This window comes from Rhagoletis pomonella, unplaced genomic scaffold, assembly GCF_013731165.1.
Source record: "Rhagoletis pomonella isolate Grant_MI unplaced genomic scaffold, Rhpom_1.0 Rhpom_scaffold_00004, whole genome shotgun sequence".
NCBI classification, from domain to species: Eukaryota; Metazoa; Arthropoda; class Insecta; order Diptera; family Tephritidae; genus Rhagoletis; species Rhagoletis pomonella.
Genome location: NW_023458558.1, coordinates 13,338,833 through 13,365,441, shown reverse-complemented (window position 1 = coordinate 13,365,441; position 26,609 = coordinate 13,338,833). Strand labels below are relative to the sequence as shown.

The following is a 26,609-nucleotide window of genomic DNA, read 5'->3' as shown; positions in this document are numbered from 1 at the left end:
CACAAGCGACCTAGCCTAGATGTACGCGGGGTGAACTCCTGAAGGGCGATCGCGAATAATTCTATGTAATATGCAGATCACTGGAAGAGATACTGGTTGGTCTAAAATGGTTGGGTGAATATGAGAACTTTTGCCGGAGTTAAGCCAATGACATAAACCCTTCAAATCCTTTTGCAGCTTTGCAGGTGTAATGTTGTCAGGTCCTACGAACTTGCAGTGCTTGCGAGAGTGTAACGGCCAAGCAATTCAAACCTTTTTCAACAGGTTACTCAACACGACGCCAAAGTTTCCCGCACTGGGACAGGGTTGTATGGAAAATGTGTATAAATGAGAATCTACACATTGTCCAAATTCCCGCCATGACACTCAAATATCCCAAATGAGGAGAGTTAGTCACAAATTTTCATTTCAACCAGCAAGCAGTTCTCAGCAGAGCCGATTGCTGTGAATACATATCATAATCGGCGCCCAATCTTCACCATTTGCAAACAGACAGCCAGAGATGCCATCTCTTTATGTACCAACTCAGCTAAGTACTATTCAGCGTTGCTTTAAACCGACCACGTAGAAACTGTGCATCCCTTGCTTCTGGCCTTTATTATATAATTGTTTAATAATAAAACACATATTTTTATAATTCACCGTAAAAAATAGCACATTGCCAAACTCTCCTTAATTACATCTTAGCTAAATTGGGCATTAGTACGAAAATTACTAACACTTCAATAACGCCTTGAACTTGAGCTATATATCTACATACATGCATATCAACGTATATTTCTATGGATATGTGCAGCTTAAAGGCATGTAAATATTTCATAATTTCCGCATAGCTTCACTCAAAGTCACAAACACCGAGGTTAAGTGCCACATTTTGTTAAGCGCCTTCAAGTTATGAAAGCGAACACCAGGAACAAAAGTGTAAAGGAATAAAGAAGTATTTTTAAATAGCCTAAAATATTCAAATACCCCCCTTGCGCCCAGGCATGATTTCTTTAATTTGCATTCAAAAGAATGCGCTTAAACGCAGCTACACACGTACGCATGGATACGTCGCCCCCTCCCCCACGCATTTTCCAAGGAAGGACCAAGCCTAAGGACTATTAACGTAGAATTTAAAGAGTTCTATATAATAGCAGTATAGCCGAATGGTATACCTAGTCATCGATGGCGCTCTTAACAATATCTTGCCCTCAGTAAAAAGAACTCTGTCGGATCTAGGCATTGACCATCCGATTGGTGGCGCATGTAGGCCAAATGTTGGAATCCAGAGCAGCTCAGGTTTATATTCCGGGAATAGCGACGAGAAGATTTGTCAACTGGGATGCCCACAAGGTGGAGTCCTATCTTTTCTCCTATGGGTCTTGGAAATAAATATGCTGCTGAGAAACATTGAGGAAGAGAGGGGTTGCAATATCAACTGCGAATGTTGGCGACCTTATAAGAGGCATAAGTGTACTGTGCAGTGATATTCCGGTTAAACTAAGGAGGTCCAACAACGGCTTGAGGGTGTAACGAAGGTTGTATTATTTACTAGTTGGTACAATATTCCACCATTGAAGGCACTGAATCTGTGGAATATTGAACTTAGCAGTAATTATTCTACTTAAAAGCTGGGACTCACACTGGATTAGAAACTAAACTGCCCACTAATCACATTTGAGCGTATGCGGAAAGCTAGGGCAGGCCTCTACATCAGTAAAGGCACAATCGGTACATTGACCAGCCTATATTTTTATACGGATTAGTGATCCGGTGACATATTTTGACTAAGAAAGAATTATACTAAAAAAGGCACAACTGTAGATTAGCGGACCTTTGCGCACAACGCTCACGGAAATTATTAATTTTCTGCTAAACATACTGCTTATACTGCTATGCGAGTGCGAAGTGTAGTTGATGTAGCAATCGGACACAATAATATCTTAGTAAATCGGAAAACAAAAATAAATTTGCCGCAGAAGAGTCAATGTGATGGCAGAGCAGTTTACTCATTACCGGAAAACTTTTCAAAATTTGGTTGAAGAACGTCCTATTTTCAGGTATCGATACTTTCTTCTGCCGAGGACAAAAGTGTGTGTTGTCCCCAGGTGTGACACAGAGGTATACCAAGCACTAAAAAGGTGAGCGAGCTTCCACTTTCGCCGTCTTAGTGGGGCTCTTCACCTTAAATATTCTTCTTCTGAAAAGCAAGTTCAAGACGGAACTAAATACTTGCAACATTAATAAGGTGGGTCAAAATGAGACTTACAAAGATGGAGGAACCTGCTTATGCTGAGCAGACAAGAAATTTGCTTGTTCATGGGTCTGTTAACAGGACGTATCCTTTTGAGAAAAGTACGCGGAGAGGCTCGTGATATCTTATGAGGTCATCTGCTGGAGCTGCAGGAACGAGGAAGTTGCTGAATCCGTAAGGTACTTCCCTTGCGAAAATTTCGCACTTTAGTAGAGGAAAGTGACGTTCATGGTTGCTGAAACATTTGGGGACCAGAAATATTAGCTTTTTTATAAGGAATTTCCGTCATCGTGCGGCTCACGAAAAACGACACTAAAGATGGCTCAACACCGAAACCAGTTTGTCTATCAGACCAATTGTAGCAGTTAACCGCGAATACACCGATTGGCGATGTCAAGGATTGGACATCAATCAGTGTCCGAGTGTGTTTACCTCTTATTGAAACAAAGTTTGTTTTAAGTCCATTTTTAGTCAAAGATATGAATTTTTAAGAAAATATGTACATATGTACGTTTATATGTGCATACGAGTATGTAGTACATTACGCAGTGAATACTAAAGACGTACGGAATATTTGAACTCTTTTACACCGACTAAAATACTGGTTGCATTTGTAAAATTTAATTTCAAAATTGGTTTCAACAGTCCAATGTCCAAAGCGAATATTTAAGTAATTGAATATGCATTTTTATACTTACATATGTACATACATATGTATGCATGTACGTGCACACGTGTATGTGATATAACCGTATCGTAAGTGTATCGGCGAAATGTCAATAAGGATTTGCGTAATCAATGCAAATGCGATTCGATAATTGATTGAATGTTAGATTGTAAGTCAATTATTTGATTGCTTTGAAATGATAAGTGATTTCAAAACCGAAATCGGTCTTCAATGTCAAGACCGTATTGGCAGTAATTACTATAGCTGCGTAGCGGACGTCAAGGATTGGAATACGTATACAAAAGTTTTTAACGCAAATTCAATAGTAGCAATGTTATCCGGGTAGTTATCTGCATAACCATGGTATTGAAAAATTCTCGTAAGAACTTACTCAGAGTAAAATATGGTTTATAAGAATTGAGAAGATTTAAGATTTATGATTTATGTGAAAATTCGTATTGATTTTTTAATAAGAGTATCTCCTTTAAATATTTAGGCATAAATACCTATTGTTTCATCTTTCACAATTCAATTTACAGAAATTGATTTGCTTAACAAAGCGTTCGTCGACTTCGTGGGCAGGGCGGCTAAAGCTTAACTTACGGCCAGACTTAGGGACCCAGTGCTCAGCTTACTTAGTATTTGGACATTCTGGTATTCTTGCAGCCTTTTACGTTGGCTCTGGTAATACGGATAATTGCGTGGTGGCTAGAATGGCACCAATGTGCTCTTGCTCCACCCACGTGCAAACAAGGGATAAGTGGAACGGGGATAAAAGTAAAAAGAAGGCTTCGGTAAATTTCACGGATAAATCGAAGCATGACGGAAAAGTTGAAGGAGAGCGCATTCAACCTGATATTTAGACTTGCAGATCACTGTAGTAAGTGTTTTCCAAGTAGCAATCTTTCAGGAAGTAGTCGATTAGCTGCTCAATTGCGAGACGTATTAAAGTAATGCTGGAAAATATCTACTCTTGTAGTCAAGCGACACTCAATGCCTGACCTTCCTTTCAGTTGCCTCTGATTATTTCATTAGTAAGTATGTAGGTACATTTCGGATGAGATGACCGTTAAAGGCATCCTCTTTTCAGTATGACCGAGAAAAGAGAAAGTCGGAATACCTTTAAGTACATGCGATTGATCTCCAATAGAACGGCCTCCTGTCAGCTTAGAAACCGCTGGACGAAAACGAGAACATTTGCAACTGAATAGTCTTTCTGGCTGAAGGTGGAATGAAGGCGGTCAAGGGATCTTGGACTCACAAAGCCGCAACTCTTGATGACTGTATTGATAGAATCCCTTCCAATGGGTGACAAAACAATAAGCTGTCCACCTTTTGCGAAGCTGCGGTCTAACAAATATTTGTTCAAGGTATTGCTTGTTTGAAGCTATTTCTAACTGTACCTACTTGCTTCCGTTGCAACCCACAAGAGATCATTCAATATACTCATTAAGTTAATCAAATCTCTGCGAGGTGCAAACTGGACAACGAAAACGAAACTCTTACAAATGTTATGTGGAGCTTATGTAGTATAACTTTCTTAACAAATAATTACATATCCCCAACCAATAAGAACTTAAATGTACACCGAAGTGCGCCAGTGCTAACTTCAAGTCGTTGTTGCTCAAACCACCAGTGTGTTTCCAATTCAAACAACATGTTTAATGCACACAAAGCGACATATTTGGGAATTTTTGCAAATATACAAACAAACACGCCAACTCGCATACCATATGAAGTGGTAAAAACTGAATTTATTATTACGGCATAAACTTAACACATTAACGAAAGTGCACTCCTCGTACTTAGCGACAGAAACGAACTATGCTTGGCTAGCCACATGCAAGTGAACTTTCATACATACATACATATAGGTTCTTGCATGTGTATGTTTATGTAATTGCCATGAATTGCCTCACATCTATTTAGTAGGCGTACATACATACATATGTATGCAGTTATGTGCCTGCGATGGGAGCATACACAAAGCATTTGATTTTGACCGTCTCATGGCACTCACTTTTACAATCCCCAAGAATTTCATTGAGAATGAAATGCAAAAAGGCGTATTAACATACTGACACTGTAATGGAACATGGACACACACAAAATAAAACAAAGCAAAAAAAAAAACAAAAACGACAACTCAAACAAAAAACCTCTAGAAATTGAATAACTGTGCACTCATCTATGCATATGCATGTACGAGTATGTATTTATGTAGAACTTTACTAACTGCGCTAACTGTTGGTTGGTAAAATGGTTTAAGCCTACTTTCAGGCGCACATATCCTGCGGCCCACATTTTACTGCTTTCACCAATTTCCCGTGCTATGTCAGTCAGCGCTTAAAAGGCGGCAAGATATTGTACACTAATCTCACATACTTTAAGTGCATATGTATATGTATGTATTAGGGTGGTCCAAAATAAGTAAAGTCGGAGTTCTAATGCTCTCACCCCCTAGGATTGTTCTACATCGAGAAAATATTCCCCTATTTTTTATTTTGCAATCAAAAAAAAGTTAGAGGTAGCTCAAAGCGCTCAAAGTTTTCCATGTATTTTATATATAATAAACATTTTTTCGATCGTAAAACGCTGGATCTCTCCAGGAGCCTTCCATCAACAATTCCCATTTGTTTATTCAACCATTTTTTAAAACTAAAGATATTTTATTCTCCCACCCCAACCCGCTGCTCTGAGCGACCTTTAAATACTTCTTGATTTCAAAATAAAAAGTAGGGATTTATTTTTTCAGTATAGAACAATCCAAAGGTGTATGAGCATAAAAATTACGATTTTACTTTTTCACGCACATTTTTGGAACACACTAATGTATACATACTTATACATGTACCTAAATATGCACGAACAAAAACGGGCAAACCAGCCTTGTTTTGACCAGAGTTAGTCGCTGCTAGTAGACTATACTAGCACTTAGTCGAGACTTGTAATCCATCGCGAATGGACGTATCGGTGGGCGATTTCGGTGATTTAGTAAAGTTTCTATAGGCATTTTGTTGGTGCAAAATTGACAAATCTCATTTTGGTTGTTAAAAAAAAAAAAAACGGTTATTTGATTAGGGGTTAAAATTTATTATACTCCTCTTGGAAGTTAAGTGAGTGGTTGCCTGCAGTGTTGTGATTGTATTTAGTGAAAAAAAGGTTGAATTTAGATACAACTCTTTAAAGGATTACAAAAAATTGGTAAGTGTTTAAAAACTAAAAAAAAAAAATTTTTATAAAATTTATCAGTAAGAAACTTTTGCATACAATTACCATTTTCTATTGCAAAGTTTTGCCAGCTTTTTGCACCAGTTGTAAAAAGAGTCCTTCTGCCCTGAGTTCTTCCATCGTCTTCGTGGGTGCCCTGGCAATCGTTGTCCACACATGGGAGCGGAGTCGAAGGATATTCTCACTGATGCACCTATTACACGTAACGTTTGTGCTTCACCATGCCCATGTCATTATTAAAGCGCCTCTCACACGAACATACAGGGCGAAAGATACACACAAAGTTCCACGGTCTTCTCATTTTTGTTCGTCACCATCGATCTTTCAGCTGTGGGCAAGCGTTAATCTTCGCCCATGAAGCAAGGGCTTAATATAGTAAACCGGCGTTTTTAGTTTTTCTCTCTGACCTTTTTTAAAAGGACTTTGAAATTTGAAAGAAATTATTAGTTCATTTTTTTTTTTAATATGTATACCAAATATTTAGCGGGATTAACTAGGTTTTCCCAAACCAATTTCAACCGGGTTTTTTAGGCATTTTTTTAGCTTTGATTTTTCGAATACCGAGTAAACCGGATCTATTAATTTAATAAATAAGATAGCTTGAAAGACTTTTATTATTCTAGCACAAAAGTCTAAGAAAGTCTAAGAAAAAAAGCTCTTATTTTGAGAGAAAGCACTTGTACTTCATTTAGCCCACCTCGCTTCAACAGTTGTAATGGCCGACTGAGCAAAGCACACAACGCGTTCGAGAGATCTTTTTTAATTCATTTTTTTTTCTTTCTTAATTTTTAGAGGTTATAGCCCAATTCTGTATCGGTGACAAACATTTTTTTACTGCCAAATTTAAACTTTTTTCATATATTTTTCCGTAATAAAAACTGTAACAAGAATTCTTTTAAAAGAAAAAATACATATAAAGCTTCTAATTTCATTTACTTTTTAAAACTTATTTTAAGTACTTTCTATTTTTTAATATGACTTTAATTTTCTTAATTTAATTTTCTTTTAATTTTCAGATGTTATTGTTAAAAAAGGAAAAAATTATTTTTAAATTTAATTTAGTTTTTAGAAGCTTAGTTTATTTGTTTTTCGCTGGCTAATTTCATTTTCTTTAAAATTATTATTTTAAATTTTTATTTTCGGCCTTATAACAATTATATTCAACAATTTTAGTGAGCTTTAGGCCGTTTTCAACAAAATGTTTTGTGAAAAAACCCACAATTTACATTTTTGGTAGAGGTTATAGCTATTTCGGAAGATCACCACAAAAATTTTTAAATGTTATTGTCAAAAAATATATTTAAAAAAAATTAATATTTATTATTTAGGATCTTATTTGATTTTCTTAATTTTCTTTTAATTTTTAGATTTTGTTTTAAAAATATAAATATTTAATTTTTTTTTTTTTAAGTACTATTTTCTTGTTTGATTTATTTTTTTCCAATTTAATATTAGATTTGATTGCTTTAAAGAGCAAAAAAAAATATGGCATTTAGTTTTAAAAACTGATTTTTATTTATTTTTGCTTTATTTTCATTTTAGTCATTTATTTTCCTTTTTAATTTAATTTTCTTTTATTTATTAGTTTGTTTGTTTTAAAATGAAAAATGGCTGTTTTAAAAAGAAACATTTTATATTTTTTTTAATTTGCTATAATTTTGAAAAATAACGTATTGGTAAAATGCAAGCAGCATAACGCTAATACCTCCTCGTTAGCACACCTTTCAATTAGACTTTCAAAAGACAGTAAAAAGCTTTCAAGATAGTTGCCAGAGTTATGAAAGACAACTCAACTAAGCTTACCTCAACTCACGTCAACACACCTTTACCGCTGGTCTATTGTTCGTAAAAACAATTTTTCAAAATATTTCGACCTAGCAGGTAAATTTTTTGCATAAATAACTATTTATTTTTTACTCTTATTTTACTTTTCGCTGGGGGCCTGCTTTCAATGGAAATGTCCAAAGAAGTTACCGATAAATTTCTGCTTAAAAAAAATTTCAGACAAACGTTGCCTTAAATTTTTACTTTAAGAAATAAAGATCAACAACTAATCGGTATTTCTTGCTCAAAATAATAAAATTCAAAAATTAACTAAAATTATTTATGTTTTATTATATATAAAGTGCTTCGTCGGTATGGTCTCTGGTAGAAGAGCTTTATTTTAAATCATTTTGTCAGAGAAAAATATCTAACAGCATTTATGCAAATCATCAAATAACAAAGCATTAAATCAGTTAGCTTTGTTGTTGCTTTTATTTTTTTTGTCAGCAGCTTTTGGCAACGAAAACTTACTGGTCTCAACTAGGTAACTATATGACGGCCACATTTTACAAACTCATTTGCATAGTACTAACATTTGTAGTTATTATTTCGTCCATACCCCTTCAACTCTGCCCCTCAAAAGCACGCTGAAGGACCAATGCCTTGCGTTTCTTACACTATTGTGTTTTTTTTTTGTTGTTTGTTTTTTTTTTTTTGGCGCCTAGCGCATTTAATTGACCCACTTCGCAATAACAAAGCACAAAACTTCGACCAACTCCTCATCCACCTCATTCTCATACCTCTTCTTTCCAGGCAGCTAGCTACACAATGTTTTAATTCATCCGAAGTTAACCTCTCCCCGCTTTTCTCACTTTTATTTTCACCTGACGAACACCAAAATCGTTAAAGTCGGTCGAGGCGAAAACGATAAGAAGTTTAGCTCAGCTTGCGTTATGAAATAATTTATTCGTATGTGCTGGCAGTTTTATTTGTATTTTTGCTTCGCTTTTATGTTTTTCTTTCTGTTTTTTTACTGCATGTTCGCACTAATCGGATATATTCAAATTTTCATGAGCACATTTTCATATTTTGCGTTTTTGCAAGTCCAATAAAAAATAATTATTTATGCCACTGCTCATTCACATAAGTCATTCTTAAGGCAGTATTAATTGAGCCTCATGGGCCTTGATATATGATCTGCAATAAACACAATGTACGAAAGCGTGCCTCGCAACATTCAAATTGTTTCACTTTTTTCACTTTTTTTGTTTGGGCTCTGGTCACATGCAATCATTGCTACCTTTTGCTGCTTGAATTTTAAATGTGTTGGCATTTTTTTCACTACGCCAAGCCGCATACGTATACCGAAAGTTAATTTCTGATGGACTTTATTCCACCTAACTAACCGCAATTACGTCAGTGGAAAAGCGCATTGAATTATAGATCTTATATCCGTGTAGTGGTTTAACTTGCCATAAAGGGAACGTCAAGGCAATAAACAAATAAATGTTGATTGAACTTGAATTTTTGTTTTTGTTTGACTACAGCGCAAATATTTACTTTGAACGTTTTGTAGCTTCATTTTAAATTAATGTCGGAAAAGGACAGGCCATATCTGTACTGTAGAATGCAATGGCGCCAATTATATATTCATCGTTTTGCTGTTATACCAATTGAGGAGCATTGTTATTTGGCGAAATTAAGTACTATTCAAAATCGGCTAGATCGATATAATTTTATTTAACTTGCTGAAGTCAAACACTGTAATGAGTCCTTTAAACTACCTACTAATAATATAATAGTCGAGTCGGAGCTTAAGCTCACTTTTTATGCATGAGGCCCATTGAGTCCAATTCAATATACGTATGCTACAAATATACATACATACATATTTAGATACACACAAGTATGCAAGTATACATTCGTGCATAAACTTTCTACACTGTCTAGTACTGAAAGTCTAACTACTACATGTATGCTTATCTCTTCGGTTGTTGGTGATAGATAAGAACACAAATTTTTGAACGAATTTCCATCATCCCTTTTCAAATTTTTTTTTCTTATTTATTCGTTAATGTGTAATTAATATGTATGTATATTAGAGTGGTCCAAAAAAATTAAGTTGGAATTTTAATGCCGGCACCCCCTAGGATTGTTCTGTATCGAAAAAAATATACCCCTATTTTTTTATTTTGAAATCAAAAAATATTTAGGGGGTGCTCAAGCGCTCAAAGTTTTCCATGTATTTTATATGGAGAAAAAACCATTTTTCGTAGAAATGGTATACAACTCTTAAAAATCAATATTTTTCAATCGGAAAACTGTGGTTCTCTTCAGGAGACTTCCAGTATTAATATCCAATTGTTTATTTAACCGTTTTTTATGATTAAAGATTTTTCCATTGCATTTTCTAGGGGTTTTGGAGGACCTATAAAATATAGTTACTAAGAAAAAATGGTTAAAGAGACAAATGCGTATTATTACTGGGAATCTCCTGAAGATAAGAAAAGTTTTCCGATCGAAAACTGTTGATTTTCAAGAATTCTACACTATTTCTACGAAAACTTGTTTTTCCCCCATATAAAATACATTGAAAACTTTGAGCGCTTTGAGCACACCCTAATTTTTTTTTATTTCAAAATAAAAAAAATAGGGGTATAATTTTTTTTGGTATAGAACAGTCCTAGGGGCTGGCGGCATTAAAAATCCGACCTTATTTTTTTACATACATTTTTGGACCACTTTAATGTATATTAACAAATGAGAACAATTTAGTAATCGCTGAAAGTGACAAATGAAAAAGAACTTAGTTTAAAATTGTTACAGTTTATTTCCAATGAGGACCAAATATTTTTTTCAATGCCTAATTTATATTCCAATATTACATTTACCATTTGTCATGATTTTTGAATGTAAAGTTTAAAAGAACGCCAAAAGCCACAGGGCCGTTCGATTTAAATTTTGTGAAATCGGGGTTTCTTCTACAGGTCTGTTTATTATAAGGCTTAATTTTAACATTTTTTAATATGATCAACTGATCGGTATTTAATGGAATATTCACGTGAATTTTTTTATAAAAACAGTTTAAAGAAAATATCATAAGTCATTTTCTCCAGGTTTCACCAATAAAAATTTATGTTTATATCAAGATAATTGTATTTTAAACTATAATACTAAATATTCAATCCGACCGTGTTCGACCTTTTGTTTAAGGCGCCATTTTGCATGATATAATATTGAAAGTTTTTCTGAAGATTATTTTTTTACATTAATTGTATAATTCAGAATCATTTTTATTAAAGAATTTTAAACATAATCAATAACTCTTAAATAATATAAACATAACATTCCTATTATTACTTTTGACAAAGTTGTTTTGTTTAAGGTTTTGGACGCCTTATTGTACAGGCCATTTTGTACAGTGTGCGGACAGTGAAATTCGTTTTTATTTAAGAGACGGAAGGAGCACTATACATTTACCGCATACCAAACATTTCAAACCCTTAGTAAATTTGCAAACTATTTCCAAAGTTCGCGCAAGAAAAGCCCTACCGACTGCCAACAAGCAGCACATATACATACATACATACATGCTTATGTATCCGTAATCCATGAATTCTACAATTTAAATCAATAAGTTACTAACTAAAACGAAAAACGCAAAACCACATACAAAATTTAGCCAGCACAATGAGCAACAAAAGTATAGTGTGACAACAACACAAAAGACAATAAATCGCCATCAATGGTTCAGAGCCAATCGCAAAAACATCACTGGCCACTGCGAAATCAGCACAACAGCACAAACATACATACATACATACATACATACATAAATACATTAGTAGATAAAGGAGCCAACAACAATAAGCTGTCGTATATAATTATATTCGGTCAGTCAACAGTCAAAGGACAGCAGTTGTTTGGACATAATCAACAGAACATGACAGGCGCCACAGTTTACGAGTCACACGCAAGTACCGAGTAAATACACTGAATAATAAAAATAATAATAAACAAATACAAAGCACGAGTTGTAATAAACAGTTGAAATGACAATAATCAAGCGGCAGAGTAAAAACAAAAAGCAAAGCAAAAACAAGAATTATAATGTAAAAACAGTGTTTATCAAGATAGTTGCGAAATAGGCCAAAGCAAGGAAGCGATGGTAAATTAGTGCTTTTTGCAAGGAACATTCACAGGGTACCGTCAACGGTGGCCAAAGGGTAACTGTGATGGAGTCTATTGTTCCAGAATTCACTCATCCACCCAAACACATCGACAATAAACTTTTAAAGCTGCTATGCTTTTTAAGCGCTATTTAGAGGACGCTACATAGCGGACGAGGAGTGAAGCTCAAATCATTCGTGTCAAATGGTAATTTATCGTAATCGTATATGTATGTAGGTATGCACATACATGTGTACATGTGTACATAAACTGTCATTGGTTATCAACCTATACGAAAGAAGTTACTCATACGCCATGTTGTCGTTTATTAAAAATCATGACAGCGCCACACATTTATGCATACATACATATCGTCGTTTAAAGTACCAAACCTAGTATCGTCGTTCTGCTAAACCGCGTAACTCACATATTTAGCCAACAATTTGATTCGCTCTCCGAAGCTCTTGGCTCAATCCTTACCCATTCGTCCTGAAATATACTAGCCAATAATGTGATTGCTTTATAAAAAAGAGAACCATTTTGAAATATGAGTGTTTTTACTATCTACAAAATAATTTATGCAACCTCACATACACGGTTTTGCATTATCTTCATACGCGGTTTTGTACTTTAAACGACGATATTTATATATTGTTCATACGAGCACTATATACCGCATTAATTAGTTTCATTATAAATACACTGACATAAGAAGTAGAATTATTCGAGTGAGGATTGCACGGCGACGTATTTGGATTGCATACAGCAAAACCATTGAAAATTGTATGTACTGTAAGGTGATTAAATATATAAGGATAATTAGTTAATTATATCGTCACCTGAAATGCAAAAAGCCGTAGCTAACAATTTTTTTTTCGATAAAACAATATGTTTACTTGTAGTACGATGAAAGGCATCATAATCAGTTAGGAGGAAATGTTGGAGTTTCAGTTATTTAGCTAGCTTTTTGCTAAAGCTTGTGAGAAGAAATTAGTAGCTAAAGGTGCCGAACTTTCAAGAGATTTGCTGTTATTCTTAGGCACATGTTCTCAAGTAGCATTTAAAATTTACTTGCCCTTTAAACTCACATTTTGTTCTGAAAAAATTTGTTTGAAGAGCAGATAATTTTTTTTTTTTTTTTTTTTTGTAAGAAAATATCGCTTAGCCGATATTCACTTATAAGCTTGTATACATATCCGTGTTCGTATGGAATAGTAGCTTATGTCGGGAAGCTGGCTTTAGTATAATGCGGCATTCCCTTTATTCTTTAAAAGACAAGGAATTTTTTGATGAGACCTAATAAGAATATTGGTTTTCATGCATAAAAAGTGAGCTTAAGCTCAGACTAAATTTTTGCACCAAAGGAGTTAGCTGAAGCCCAAAAATTTTTTACTGAAAGTCGAGTCGGAGTTTAAACTCACTTTTTATGTATGAAGTCCAATGACTTGCTAGTTTCGGAACTATTTCTTGCACGTTTATTTGCCAAAATTTCTTCAACGACTCGTAAGTATGCGATCATGCCTTTGTATACACTGGTGGCAAAAATAATTGACCCGCCCTATTTGGTCTGGTTTTGTCTATATTTCTTTTGTTTTTTTTTTTAATGTTCTTTTATAAAAGTATAGCTCACTACATAATAAATGCGAACTTCAATCTTAAAAAAACTATAAAATAATATAAAATATTCAAAAAAAAAATCACACTTTTTATTTACTTTTAGGAATGTATGTAGATTTATAGCCCAATAAATTCCAGTAGGATGCAGTACGTTGATTTTTTTAGATTTTTCTTGTCACAATTTATTTTTATATGGAATGAAACCGCAGCACCTTCACCAAAAAAAAAATGTACAAAACTTGAAATATGCATTTACATGCAGTTTTTTATAATCAGCTAAACCTCTATGAGAAAATATGAAACTTGCGAAAGTAAAGCGTTCTGCCACCAGTGTATGCATTCACGGTAATTACCTACATATATGTTTAATACCAGCCGATTAAAAACAAATGCACGGGCATGCAAGCACACATACTAGGGTGAGTGACTCGGTTTTTCCAAACCGGTTTCATCCGGGTTTTATAAATATTTTTATGTGTCAAAAAATTCGTAGTATTTATTTTATTGAAAATGCAACTATAGAGGACATTTTTATTAATTTTATATTTGAGTACTGGAAAAATTTCCACTGCAGAAAATTTATTAAAAAATAAAAGCAGAAGCGAACAAAAATCTATCACTGTTTTTTTTTGTAGTAGCAGCTTATTAAACTCTATCCAAATCAGTGAATTGACTACCTCTAACGGCAGGGTAAGGAAAAGCCCAGATCTGACGGGACTCCCTACGGAGGGCGATGTTAAATATACGAGCTGATGTGAGTGGTAATTTAAAGAGGTAGTTAGTGTCGTGGGGCCATCTTATTTAAATTGGACGGAGCAGTTTAATCTGTTACAATATCCAGAAAGGAGTTGTGTTAAAATAATGCGAGCCGCACGAAGCAACTCGAACTCTTCAATTGCTATACATAGGAAGCGTTGGTCGCCGATAACGGAATTGAAGTGGTGAGAGGGTTTTTATTGATTCCGAAGCATTACCTGTATATATATTGTCATTCCGAAAACAGTAGGTTCTACATGCTCGCGTTTTTCCCTACAAAAGAAGGTTAAGATTTTTCTACTTCGAACTTATTTTGCCTTACTGATTCCTAATTTAAAGCTATATCTATTTTTAGCAATCATATTTTAAGTTTGGTCAGTTGAAATAATTCGAAAACCGGTTTTCGAAAAAAGGCGAATAGTCCAACACGCTAATCATTTACACATACATAGGTCCTTGTTAATAATATGGATAAGTAGGCATGTCTTTGTATTCATGCCCACGTGTCATATTAACTAATGACAAGTGAAATATGGAAATTCCCGGATCACTTAGTGGGTAAACTTTATGCTAAATAGAAGCTAATCAATATTGAATTACCGACTAAGTATAGCTTTTTATATATGGTTATGAATTATAGGAACATAACAATAAAAGTCAATGCACTTCGATCTCTTGTGCCAGCTAAATAATAAGCGCACATTCAATTCGGTTTATTAATATTAATTGCTCATAGTGAAATAAATAAAACAGACTTCTTAACATCTTCTATATACAAAAATTCATGATCCAAGATTTTACAAGATGAAGGAAAAGAAAAAAGTAGTTATAAAAGCTCAACAAATTTGTATCGAAATCCCATAATTTTTATTTATATTTAGGTATGCAGTTACTATTGGGTGGTTCACAAGGTGTCGTACTTGTCGTATTGTTGTATGTTGTAAAGTTTTTAACGGCTAAATAAATGTTTAGAGGACTTAAAATCACCACCAACTATTTTTTAATTGTGTGAAATTTCATAATAAAACTTTTATGTTAGCTGGCGAATTCTTAAATAGAGTTTTAGCCGTTTAAAGTTTATGACATACAACAGTACGACAGTATATAACACCATGTGAACTCCCTATATATGTATAGCCCATTAAATTTTATTATTTTTCTTGTCACAATTTATTTTTATATGGAAGAAAACCGCAACACCTTCACCAAAAAAAATTACAAAGTTTTAAATGCGGATTTATTTGCAGTTCATTAAAAAATCAGACCTATATAAAAAATAAATGAAACATTAAATAAAAAAATTGAAATATAGCTAAAGGTGGCAAAAGTATGGCGTGTTCATAATTTTTGCCATCGGCTTTGAAGTCGACAAATAGATGGTGAGTGTGTCGATCCTTTTCTCGCGGGACTTTTCCAAGATTGTAAATACCTGATCCATGTTGAATTTGCCAGGTCCAAAGTCACACCGATAAGGCCCAGTCAGCTTGTTGATGGTGAGCTTCAGTCTTTCACACAACACGCTCGATAAGACCTTGTAACCTATGCTTAGAAGGCAGATCCCGCGGTAAATAGCTAAGCTGGCAGGCTGTCAGTTCCAGCAACTTTATTGCTAATCGTACCTCTTAATAGTCTGGTGGTGGAACAACGACTCCGCCCTCGTCGACTGGGCGCTGGGGTTCGTCTTTTCCATAACTTTTCGTGCTGCTACCATTCAGTGGGGTAGAATAGTGTACCCCCCCCCTCCCCCCCTTAATTTACAAAAGTACTTTCTGGACATCGCATTGTTGTTTCTACAAGACTTCCGCTAAGAGTTCGCCTAACTCTCTGGTAAAATTTTCGACCGTTTTTCCTATCGGCCAGCATTTCAAGCTATTCGCATTCACGGGTTTCGGCCTTTCTCTTCTTATTACGGCAAATACGGCGGTCCCACACAGCTCGCGTTGCGGCGATTGCAGGTTCTCCACATAGTAGGCTCACTGAAATAAGACGACATCTTCGGCGGTGGTACGTAATGGGCGGGAAATGTGGTTCCATTGTTCGGATATCTCGGTTTGTTGAAGAGTGCTCTTAGAGGGCAGGTGTGTGAGTCGAATGTTGAATAAATTGGCCGTCTGTTGTGATTGCAGCTTTTGGACGTTAAGTTTTCCTTGCATTGTTGGGCGCACATTTTTTTTGCTGCACATAAGCGGGTGCGTATCTTGGCTGCAACAAGATAGTGGTCCGAGCCGATGTTTGGGCCTCGGAGTCTACGTACGCCTAAAACCCTGGAAGCATGCCTTCCGTCTATCACAACATTGTCGATTTGGTTTCTCGTTTTTCGATCTGGAGACCGCCATGTATCTTGGTGGATATTCTGATGCTGGAACCCAGTACTACATATTACCATATTTCGGGCCCCGACGAACTCGATTAGCATCAGTCTGTTATCGGACGTTTCGTCGTGGAAGCTGAATTTTCCGACAGTGGCGCCAAAAAAGATCCCTTCATTGCCCACCTTGGCATTGAAATCACCAAGCACGATTTTTATATCGTTTCGGGGGCAGCGCTCATATTTATGTTCTCTCCAAGCTCTCATAGAAGAGATCCTTGGAATAATCGTTCTTCTCTTCCGTAGGGGCATGGGCACAGATGAGCGAGATTCTGAAGAATCTTGATTTGATGCGGATTGTGGCTAGACGATCGTGCACCGAGGTGGACGCCAATACTCGGCGACGGAGTCTCTCTTCCACCACAAATCCAACGGCAACTACAGTAGATGTCGCCTGACTCCACGCTTACCTTGCCTTGCCTCGTCCATCGCATTTCTTGGATGGAACTGATGTCAGCCTTAGTCTTCCCGAGGACATCAACCATCGCTCCGTTAACGGGCGTTGAAAAGTTATAGTTCTGAATGTACTTCGGTGCCCTTCGATTACCGGTTTCTACTTCAGCTACCATGTAGATTATGTAAGTGTATCATTATGTCAGCTACATTTTAGAAACCCTAAAGATTTCTTATTGTGGCAATCCTGGTAATAATCCAACGCGTTGTATTTTCTAGCTGTGCGCACTCTTTTACTAGCCATTGCGAAAAATTGTCCAACTCAACTTGGGATCTAAGTAGTGTGACTCCCAAATATGTATGTCGCTCGATTAGATTAATTTATGCCCTTTTTTGATAGTAGTAAATATAATTGAGAGTATATATAATTATAAATCACCTTCAGCCGTCCTTGAACATCAGCCAAATTAAACATACATACAAATGTTGTCTTAAATAATTAATGAATAACCAGAGCAAAGACAGCAGAAAGAAATACATAGTAAAGACTATTCAACGAAATAATAATGGAAAGTCCATTAATTCCACCATAAAAAATAAGGCGTTGGCTGGTTTCCTCATTAATATACGTCGAATAATAAGTTTAACATACATAACACTTACAAACAACCAATTAACATGGACATCAAAAGAAAAGTAACCTTGAGCAGTTCACTCCAAACTCCCAAAAACCAATTCCGTAAACCATTAGACCCAACGCCACCCTACTGGCGAGACAACACTTTTTGCTTACTTTACTTCTATTTTATTTTGTATTGTTTTGTTTTTTTTTTTGGTTAATCTAACTATTAGCAGAATAAAAATTGTGTTTAAGTTCAGCGCTCTTTAAGGTTGACCCTTAAATGGTAGCACCTAATGACATTGCCACATATTTACAACTAATCACAAATACGTGCACGCAGCACACAAAGCAAACATCTAAATATTAGAGCAACAACAATAACGCCACAACTGCCCATAACTTAACGCGAAGACGAGACGAAGGAAGTTTGAGTAGCTCAGTGAGAGGCGTTAGCAGACGCGCCTAAAAGCAAAGATGTTAACGCGAACTTAGTTTATTTAATAATGCATATCTTCAGGCGTTGTAACCCTTTGTAGTGTTATTTACTCATTAAAACTTAATATTGTTTATTTATGTACATTGGTACGAGTGTCTACCAAAGGTTAGATGTGTTCCATGTCAGGGTGACGTATGTATTCAATAACAGAGTTGTATAGCTTAAGACTGATTTCAGATTACAACAATGTTGTAAATAATAGTAGTATATTAGTAACGGTATGATTACATTAAAGTAATTATATATTTAGTAATATCAATAGGTAATGAAGTAATAAGGTTATTATATCAAAACAAACTGCATTCACCCTTTTTGTGGATATAATAATTTTTAAATTAAAGCTTTGCTTCCATGAACAAGTGCAGATTTCACTATACTTGCTTTTAGCCGACTTCACAAAAAGGAGAAAGGTTATCAATTCGTCGAAATATTTGTTTTTTTTTATGTACATATGTTACCACATAACTTTTCACCACGTTAACCGATTTCTATAATTCTTTCTTTTTTAAAGGAAAATCCGATCATCGGATCATGAAGAAATTAATGATAATCTTAAATTCTTATATGATAATTGAAGCCAGTTTGGTTTTTTCCTTAAAAATTAGTTTTAAATTTTTATATGAGAATTGAAATCGGTTTTGTTTTTTGCTTAAATATTAGTTGCTGATTTATGCACTTAAAATTTCTAAAGACCGAATCGGACTAATAACGCGTAAAAAAATTAAGAAAAATATATATAACTATGGATTCCATAAACATGAAAACATGTTATTTTTAAACAAAAAACAAAATACTTCAATACTTTAGAAGGACGATTAGGTATTAAAAATGCGCTTTTTATAAGTTTTATCGTTTTAAGTTAATAAAGTTTGAAGGACGAAATTCGATGATGAGGTCGTGCGTATATTAGTCTTCAAAGAATAATTAAAAAAAATAAATAAAAATATTGAAAATTTTCAAGAAAATGTAAGCACAAAATTTGTAAAGGACATTTTCCATACCCATTCGTCCAAAAAATGTATTCTGTTATAACTCTAAAGATTTTATATGATACCATTATTATTATCCTACATTGAACTGAATTTTTTACATAATTTTTTGTAATGATCGAACTTTCTAAATTTCAAAGTCCTTTTAAAAAATCCTGACGTCAGAGGGAAAACTAAGTACGCAGTTGTACTATAATTTACCCATAGTTTCTCGAATATTTATATTCATTTTTTGTGTGCTAAATTTCAGTAAAAAAGTATTAAAGAAATGGGATCTTTTATTCTGATTTTCTATATCCGATGCCAATATAATAAATAAAATTAAAATTTGAACTTTATCCTAACCTCAATAATTTTAGGTGTCAATTGTTACAAGTTGAGCCATATTTGTAGGATAACTTTTTTTTTATAGTTAAATTTTGAGAATATAAGGCCCTCTGTACATTACTCGCTTAATCATAGTAGAATACTACTTGCGTCATGTTGAAATGGTTAAAAAACAACTTGACATCTGGACAATTGCGTGTCCTGAAAACGCTACCAGCTAAACACATACATACATATGGCTGTGATTAAAATAATAGTGGTCAAATTCAAAATGATGTTGCTGGCAACTTAAGCTATATTCACGTAAATAACCGCCTCATTTGAATCTAGTGAAATTCTAAAGGCATAAGTTGAGATTATTAATATTTGAAGGGGCACCCACGACATGTATACATCGCGGGTTATCGTGATGGAACATAACGATTGAGAAGCTTCAGATGGTTCTGAATGTGAGATCCCTTCAAACTTAAAAAAATGCAATAACCTTCCTTTGATTAGGTTCAGCTCAATTCAGCTATAACCACAACACCTGAAAAGCCTGCTGGGGAATTCCACACTAAGGTTGTTTGCATTCTACATTGTTATAAACCGACTTCAAAAAAAGGAGGAGCTTATCAGTTCGCAGGAATATTTTTTTTTTTGGAACAACTTTAACCGATTTCATCGAAAAGGTGGTACCTCAAGGGTGGTCCCATAGTAATTTTGTTTAGATCCGATAATTGGATCGTGAAGAAATTAACGATCATCTTAAATGTTTATTTTACAATTGAAATCGATTTTGTTTTTTGCTTAAAAGTTACTTGTAATGAATCCTCTTCTCATCACCCTCGTTACTTTCATAAAAGGATTGTCTTCTTCGCGTTTCAAAAACATAACGCAGGTCTTTATATACGACATCAAATGAACCACTTTTTATTCATGTGGAATAAAATACAAGCTTTCTGCTTTTTTAGGTCATCAACTTTGGTGAGCCTTCCTGAACGAGGACCATCCTTGATACCAAAATTATAAGCGTGGTATTGCTTAAACCGGTTTTGGCATTTGCGTTCTTTTTGACTACGGTCATCTTAAACTTTACGCCTTTTTTACATTAAGTTTCCAGTTTAATTTAGTGTCTAGGATTACTCCCAGATAGTTTGCATTGGATGATAGGTGGATTGTCTTTCCGCCTATGGATGGAAGTCTAAATTGGCGTATCTTATTTGTATGTGTAACCCATAGTACATGAGTTAAAGTTAAGGTCCCTTGATTAAGCCCACGTGAGTAGTTTAGGCAGTGCTTCCTGTAGGGTTTCACTAGCAGTAAAAAGAAAAGTTCCTGTGACTGCTAACACTATATCGTCAATCATCGCCAGTAGTAACCCTTCCTCTATTGAGTTCCAGCAGTATGCGGTTCAAACGCTACTATCCACAAGAGTGACCACAAAAATTGGGAGACACTATGGATTACCTCTGCTCACACATCTACTTATTAGACTACCTCCACTTTACGCCTAAACAATTCTGTTTTCCAGCTATGAGCGTATCCAACCAACTACACCGCTATCCACACAAACTTTTATAGGTGATTGAATATTGTTGAAGGCACCCTCTATATTTAGAAAAGCTGCTAAAGTAAACTGCTTGAAGTGCAGTGATTTTTATATTTGCATATATTTTTGTTAACAACAACAATAGTATCATGTTAAATATTATACATATAACTAAACAAAATTTGCTTTACTTTCAGACTAATTCGAGTTTGAGGAATACGGGTACAACCATCTTTCATATAAGTTTTGAGTATTCCTACAGGGTATGTATTAAACATATACCATTGAAAATACTTTCATACATACGTACACTTGTAAAAAATATGTTTCCATGATTTATAGCCGGTAATATACGACAACCAGTCACGCTTCGCTCCAGCAGTGAACCACCGCGCTTTGCTGCGCGTAAAATGGCACAAAACGGTTGTTGGTCAAGCAGCAGCGGTGGCAGCTCATCCTCGTCGGCAGCGCAAAGTCGAGGACTAGGAACGGCAAGTGGTGCCCAAGAGGAACGTTTAGTGGTTAGTTGTGATTTTGTTTTTTTTTTGTGTTTACCTATCGTAAATATTCATGTCCTAACTGTGTCTGCTGATTTTATTTACTTAGGTTGTGGTGCGGGTACGTCCAAGTGCAGAAACCGCAGACCATTGTGTTGATGTCATTTCGGAAAAATCACTTTTGTTTGATGATGGTGGCAAAAGTCGGCCTAGACAATACTCATATGATTATGTTTTCAAAGAGACTGACACACAGGTATGATTAAAATCTCAAATTTACATTGGATTCTATGAATGCTTGAGAATTCACCAAACTGGCGGTACCAAAAATTGTTTAGTTGCTCTCAAACTTTTTACCAATGTGGGGAGGACATTGGTCTCTCTCATATGCACCTCGAAACGAAAGTTTAAGATTATACATATTTATATAAAGACTTTAGATATTTACTAACTTTACTATAGACAACGTTAAAGCATGTGAACATTTTATTTCTCACCAAAAAAACACACAAAATTAGATAAAGAAGCAAAGTGCGTGAGGCCCACGCGTAGTAGATGATAGTAGTATATCCGTGTTTACGAATGGTTCAAAGTAACCGGCTTTTATCTTTCTTTGGAGGACCAGCAGGTAAGCTTAGTTTACCACAAGCCAGGGATTGTATGATTGTTGATGGCCAATCTCATCGTCATTCTTTGTTGGGCTCCCACATATAGCAAAATATATTTAGAAGGAAATGTATGACTTTGACATGCCAATAAAATGTGCAATGTGGGTAAGCGGGACCGACATAGGGAGCTGAAGAGAGAACCGAGACGTATTTGCCGTAATAAGAAGAGAGAGGCCGAAATACGTGAGTGCGAAGAGCTTGAAATGCTGGCCGTTCAGGAAAAATGCCCGAAAATTTTACCAGCGAGTTAGGCGACTTACGGAACCAATGCAACATTTTGACCGATGTCTAGAAAATACTTGAATTATAGAATGAAAACTTTTTTACCCTATTGAGTGGAAAACGAACCCGAGCCCCCATTCGGATGACGACGGATTCAATGTCCCATCGCCTGACTATGACGTGGTACGGATAGCAATTATGCGGTTGAAGAACAGCAAAGCTACTCGAGCTGAGCTATTCAGCTACCGCGGCGAGGCGTTGAAAATATTCATGCATAACCTCTTATGCAGAATATGGTCAGATGAACGGATACCGGACGACTGGTATTTAATCCACAAGAAATATGACTCCGCAATACATGACAACTACCGTGGGATCAGCCTTCTAAGCATAGGTTGAAGGTCTTATCAGTGTGACTTTAGATCTGGCAAATACACCGTAGACCAGGTATTCACCAAACGCCAAATATTGGAAAAGACTCACAGAATAGCATCGTTTATTTGTCGACTTCAAAGCCACTGGCGACAGCATGAAAATAAGTTGTCTCTATGCTGTTATGCCGCGAAACTAATACGGCTATGTAAAATTAAATTGATCAATAGCACCAGCATCGTCAGAATTGAGAAGGACCTCTCCGAACCGTTTGATACCAAACGGTGTTTTATACAGGCCGACAGAATGAACTGCTCAAACCAAACTTTATAAGGCTATCAACAAGCTCGTCCTTATCTATAGTGCAGAAACCTTAACAAAGACCAACGTTCGATGTGGCGGCCTTAAGAGTGATCTAGAGAAAGATTTGGTGGCAGATAAAAGACGTTCTACGCATTTTCAAAGCTAGATACAGCGTAGAAATTAAGATACTCTTGTCCTGAAAGTATTCGATGTGATATACTTTTGAGATAGTAGAGAAAAGCCCCCTCTGCTTTTGAAAGACCATGTGAAAAGAGCCTTGGCTACTCAGTGTTTCTAATTGATGCAGGTTATCGAGAAACAAGCGACCGGCGCGCTATGTTGAACTCAATTAAAATATCTCTTTAGGTCCTGTCTTTTTGTTTACTCACCTAATCAGACTCAAACGCAGAGCGTTCAATCTCACGCCATGAAGATAAAATTTAGGCACGACTTTAATGTTCACTAGGAATCCGAAATCATCCTAAACGGTAGTGTGACTCTAAATGGCCCGACAATTTGTATATCCATTTACCTACCCAAAGGCCTGTAGAAAATTATTGTTTTCTTCGCTGAAACTCTCTCAAATTGGATACCGCCTTGCAGGTCTTTACTTTAGTTATATTTGATCTGTTAAAAGATAATACTTAAAGTTTAAAATTAACTTTTTTGGTTTTGTAAATCAGGAAAAGGTATACAAAAAAACCACAGCGCCACTGGTCAGGGATGTAATTAATGGTTACAATGCCGCTGTATTCGCTTATGGCGCCACGGGTTCTGGAAAAACACACACCATGCTGGGACCTTGTCGCAAGAAAACAACATCAACGGCTACTGAACGTGGCGCAACCGCCTCATACGACGCCGATGCCAATAGCAACGAAAGTGGTCTGATGGTTCGAGCCATCGAAGAAATATTTCAAAATATCGACAATGCGCCGAATAATAGTAGCAAGGTAAGCCTGAGTTATTACTTTTATCGCAAATATGTAAATTCATATGATCTCCTTATAGGTATCAATTTCCTACTTGGAAATATACAATGAGCTCATTCGAGATCTCTTGAATCCTGGCGGTCCGCTAGAACTGCGCGAAGATAATCGTGGACAACGCATTACTGTCGCCGGCCTTTCGGAGATCACCACCATAAGTCAGCAAGAGGTCGTCTCATTGCTGCTTAAAGGCAACAAAGCTCGTACCATGGAACCGACAGCGGCTAATCAAACTTCATCTCGCAGTCATGCACTCCTCAGTATTACCGTGCAAACCAAAACCCCTTTGGGTACAAAACAAGGTCGTCTATTCCTCACCGATCTTGCTGGCTCAGAGCGAGCTAAGAAGACGAAAAACCGTGGAAAACGTTTGCAAGAAGGTGCACATATCAACCGTAGTCTGCTGGCATTGGGAAATTGCATTAATGCGCTTTCGGGTGGAGCGCGTTACGTGAATTACCGAGACTCGAAACTTACGCGTCTATTAAAAGAGGCATTGAGTGGCAAATGCAAGACCGTTATGATTGCGCACGTCGCTCCCGAGGGCAAACATCGTGATGAAACAAAAAATACACTCGTATATGCAGATCGGGCAAATAGCATTTCCACGAGGCTGCAGAACTCTGTCTATCTTGATGAGGTCAAAGACTTTCCCACAAAACATTATCAAAACCTTGTATCCGAGTTGCGCGAGGAAGTGACGCGCTTGCGTAGTAAAATGTTAACTGAACGGCCACGTAGCGGAGCAGCGGCGGCTGCAGCAGCACAACCAGCACGCTCCACCGAAGAGGATGAAAAGCGAAAGACCGAACTACGCTATTTGCGAGAACAAATCGTGCTCACCTTCAAGCAACAAATGAAACTGCGACGCAAATTACTCGAAGCCGAAAGCCACCTGCTAGGACTAGAGCTGGATGCTGAGCGCCAGCATATGATCATTTCACACTGGCAAGGACGAATGGGGAAGCTCTACGACACACCAGCTGATGACGGTAAGGATGATTGTTGCAATTGTTGTTGAAATTGTTGAACAAAAAAAAAAACTATGTAGACTAAATAAGCAAGTTATGATTTTTGAAATTTTCTTTACTTTTTTACACAAAAGATATAGAGTCTGAAGGCGCAATAGCGCTAAAGAACGCTTGGGGCGAACTATCGGCAATCGAGAAGGAGACACGTCGCTACAAAGAAATACGTGAGCGCACTGAGCAAGAGTTGGAGTTGTGTCGGCAGAAAGGCGTGCAATTGGAAGATGTAAGTATATCTGTGAACCAACATATTTCCAAAAGAAGTAATACCTAGTATAAATATCAATGACCCCAAACCAAAAGGAGCTACCAGAGCGCATTACCAGCGATGAAGAACGTGAACTACTGGCGCTACTTTGCCGTGTTCACGAGCTAGAAGCGGATAAAGTGTCTCTGCAAGCTGAGCGCCTGGCCCGTCAAGCCGAACTTCGAAGGCGTGATCTGCAGCTGTTACGCGCCGAACGCCAACGTAGACTATGTGAGGACATTATCAGCTCACAGCGTCGACTTATAGAAGAGGGCAATGTCGAGCTGCCCGATGAACTACGCGAACTTTATGGCTTGTACCAGCAAGAGATACACGCCGGTGTTGTTACACCAGCTACCTCATATGAACGCAAATTACCGCCTATCTACACAGCGGGGTAAGTATTTGGATATAGCGTACTTGTGAAACTTTGAGGAGATTTTAAAGTGATGAGGAAATTATTACATTTCTATTTGTGTACAACGCAAGCTTCTAATAATATAATCCTAACCAGCTGGTTTTTAGTCATCAAGGTTGACATTTCATATTATTTTCAGTTCCGAATCACCCGGCTCCAGTTCCAGCTCCGAATGGTCACCTGGTTCGCCGCTACCACTAATTGACAACCAAATTCTCAGCGCGTTTCAAGACGGACCAGATAGGCATATGGGACCACTTGTCAATCCGCGCTTACCGAAATTACCAGCGACCGCTGCACCGGCTACCCGTCGCGGTACCTCAATACGAATGACCAAGCATGCGCCCAACACCTAGACCCGGCAAGGAGCAATCCGACAGCAAAGGAGCTGAAGGCAAACAAGTTTTAGAAATTTATCGGCTGCAAATGCTAAGTTTTTGCTCAGGGAAAATTAATTGTCAATTGTAGTACTATTTGTTTTTTTATGTTTCGAAGAAAAGTTAAATTAACATGAACTTACAAGTATGTACAAGCATAAGGAAAGCAATTCATGAAGATAATGCGTAGCTTTGCTTGATTAGCAATTGATTGTAGATCAGTAGGAGTGAATTTTCAAATAAATGCGCACAAAAGCAAATTGGGATTTTACTTTTTTTGAGATTTGATTTTGCTATAAAACCATCAGCTCAAAATAGAGA

The 26,609-nt window shown here is 36.4% G+C and overlaps 1 protein-coding gene across 1 annotated transcript; it reads left to right on the top strand.

Moving 5' to 3' along the window:
- The first annotated feature begins 5,797 nt into the window (after positions 1-5,797).
- LOC118737048 (kinesin-like protein KIF19) lies at positions 5,798-26,527 on the top strand. The gene is made up of 9 exons (XM_036467292.1): positions 5,798-6,107; positions 21,365-21,430; positions 21,510-21,688; positions 21,774-21,920; positions 23,913-24,182; positions 24,241-25,210; positions 25,324-25,472; positions 25,550-25,890; positions 26,051-26,527. The coding sequence occupies exons 3-9, from the start codon at positions 21,578-21,580 to the stop codon at positions 26,265-26,267; spliced, it is 2,205 nt and encodes a 734-aa protein (XP_036323185.1). The 5' UTR covers positions 5,798-6,107; positions 21,365-21,430; positions 21,510-21,577; the 3' UTR covers positions 26,268-26,527.
- Positions 26,528-26,609: the final 82 nt, after the last annotated feature.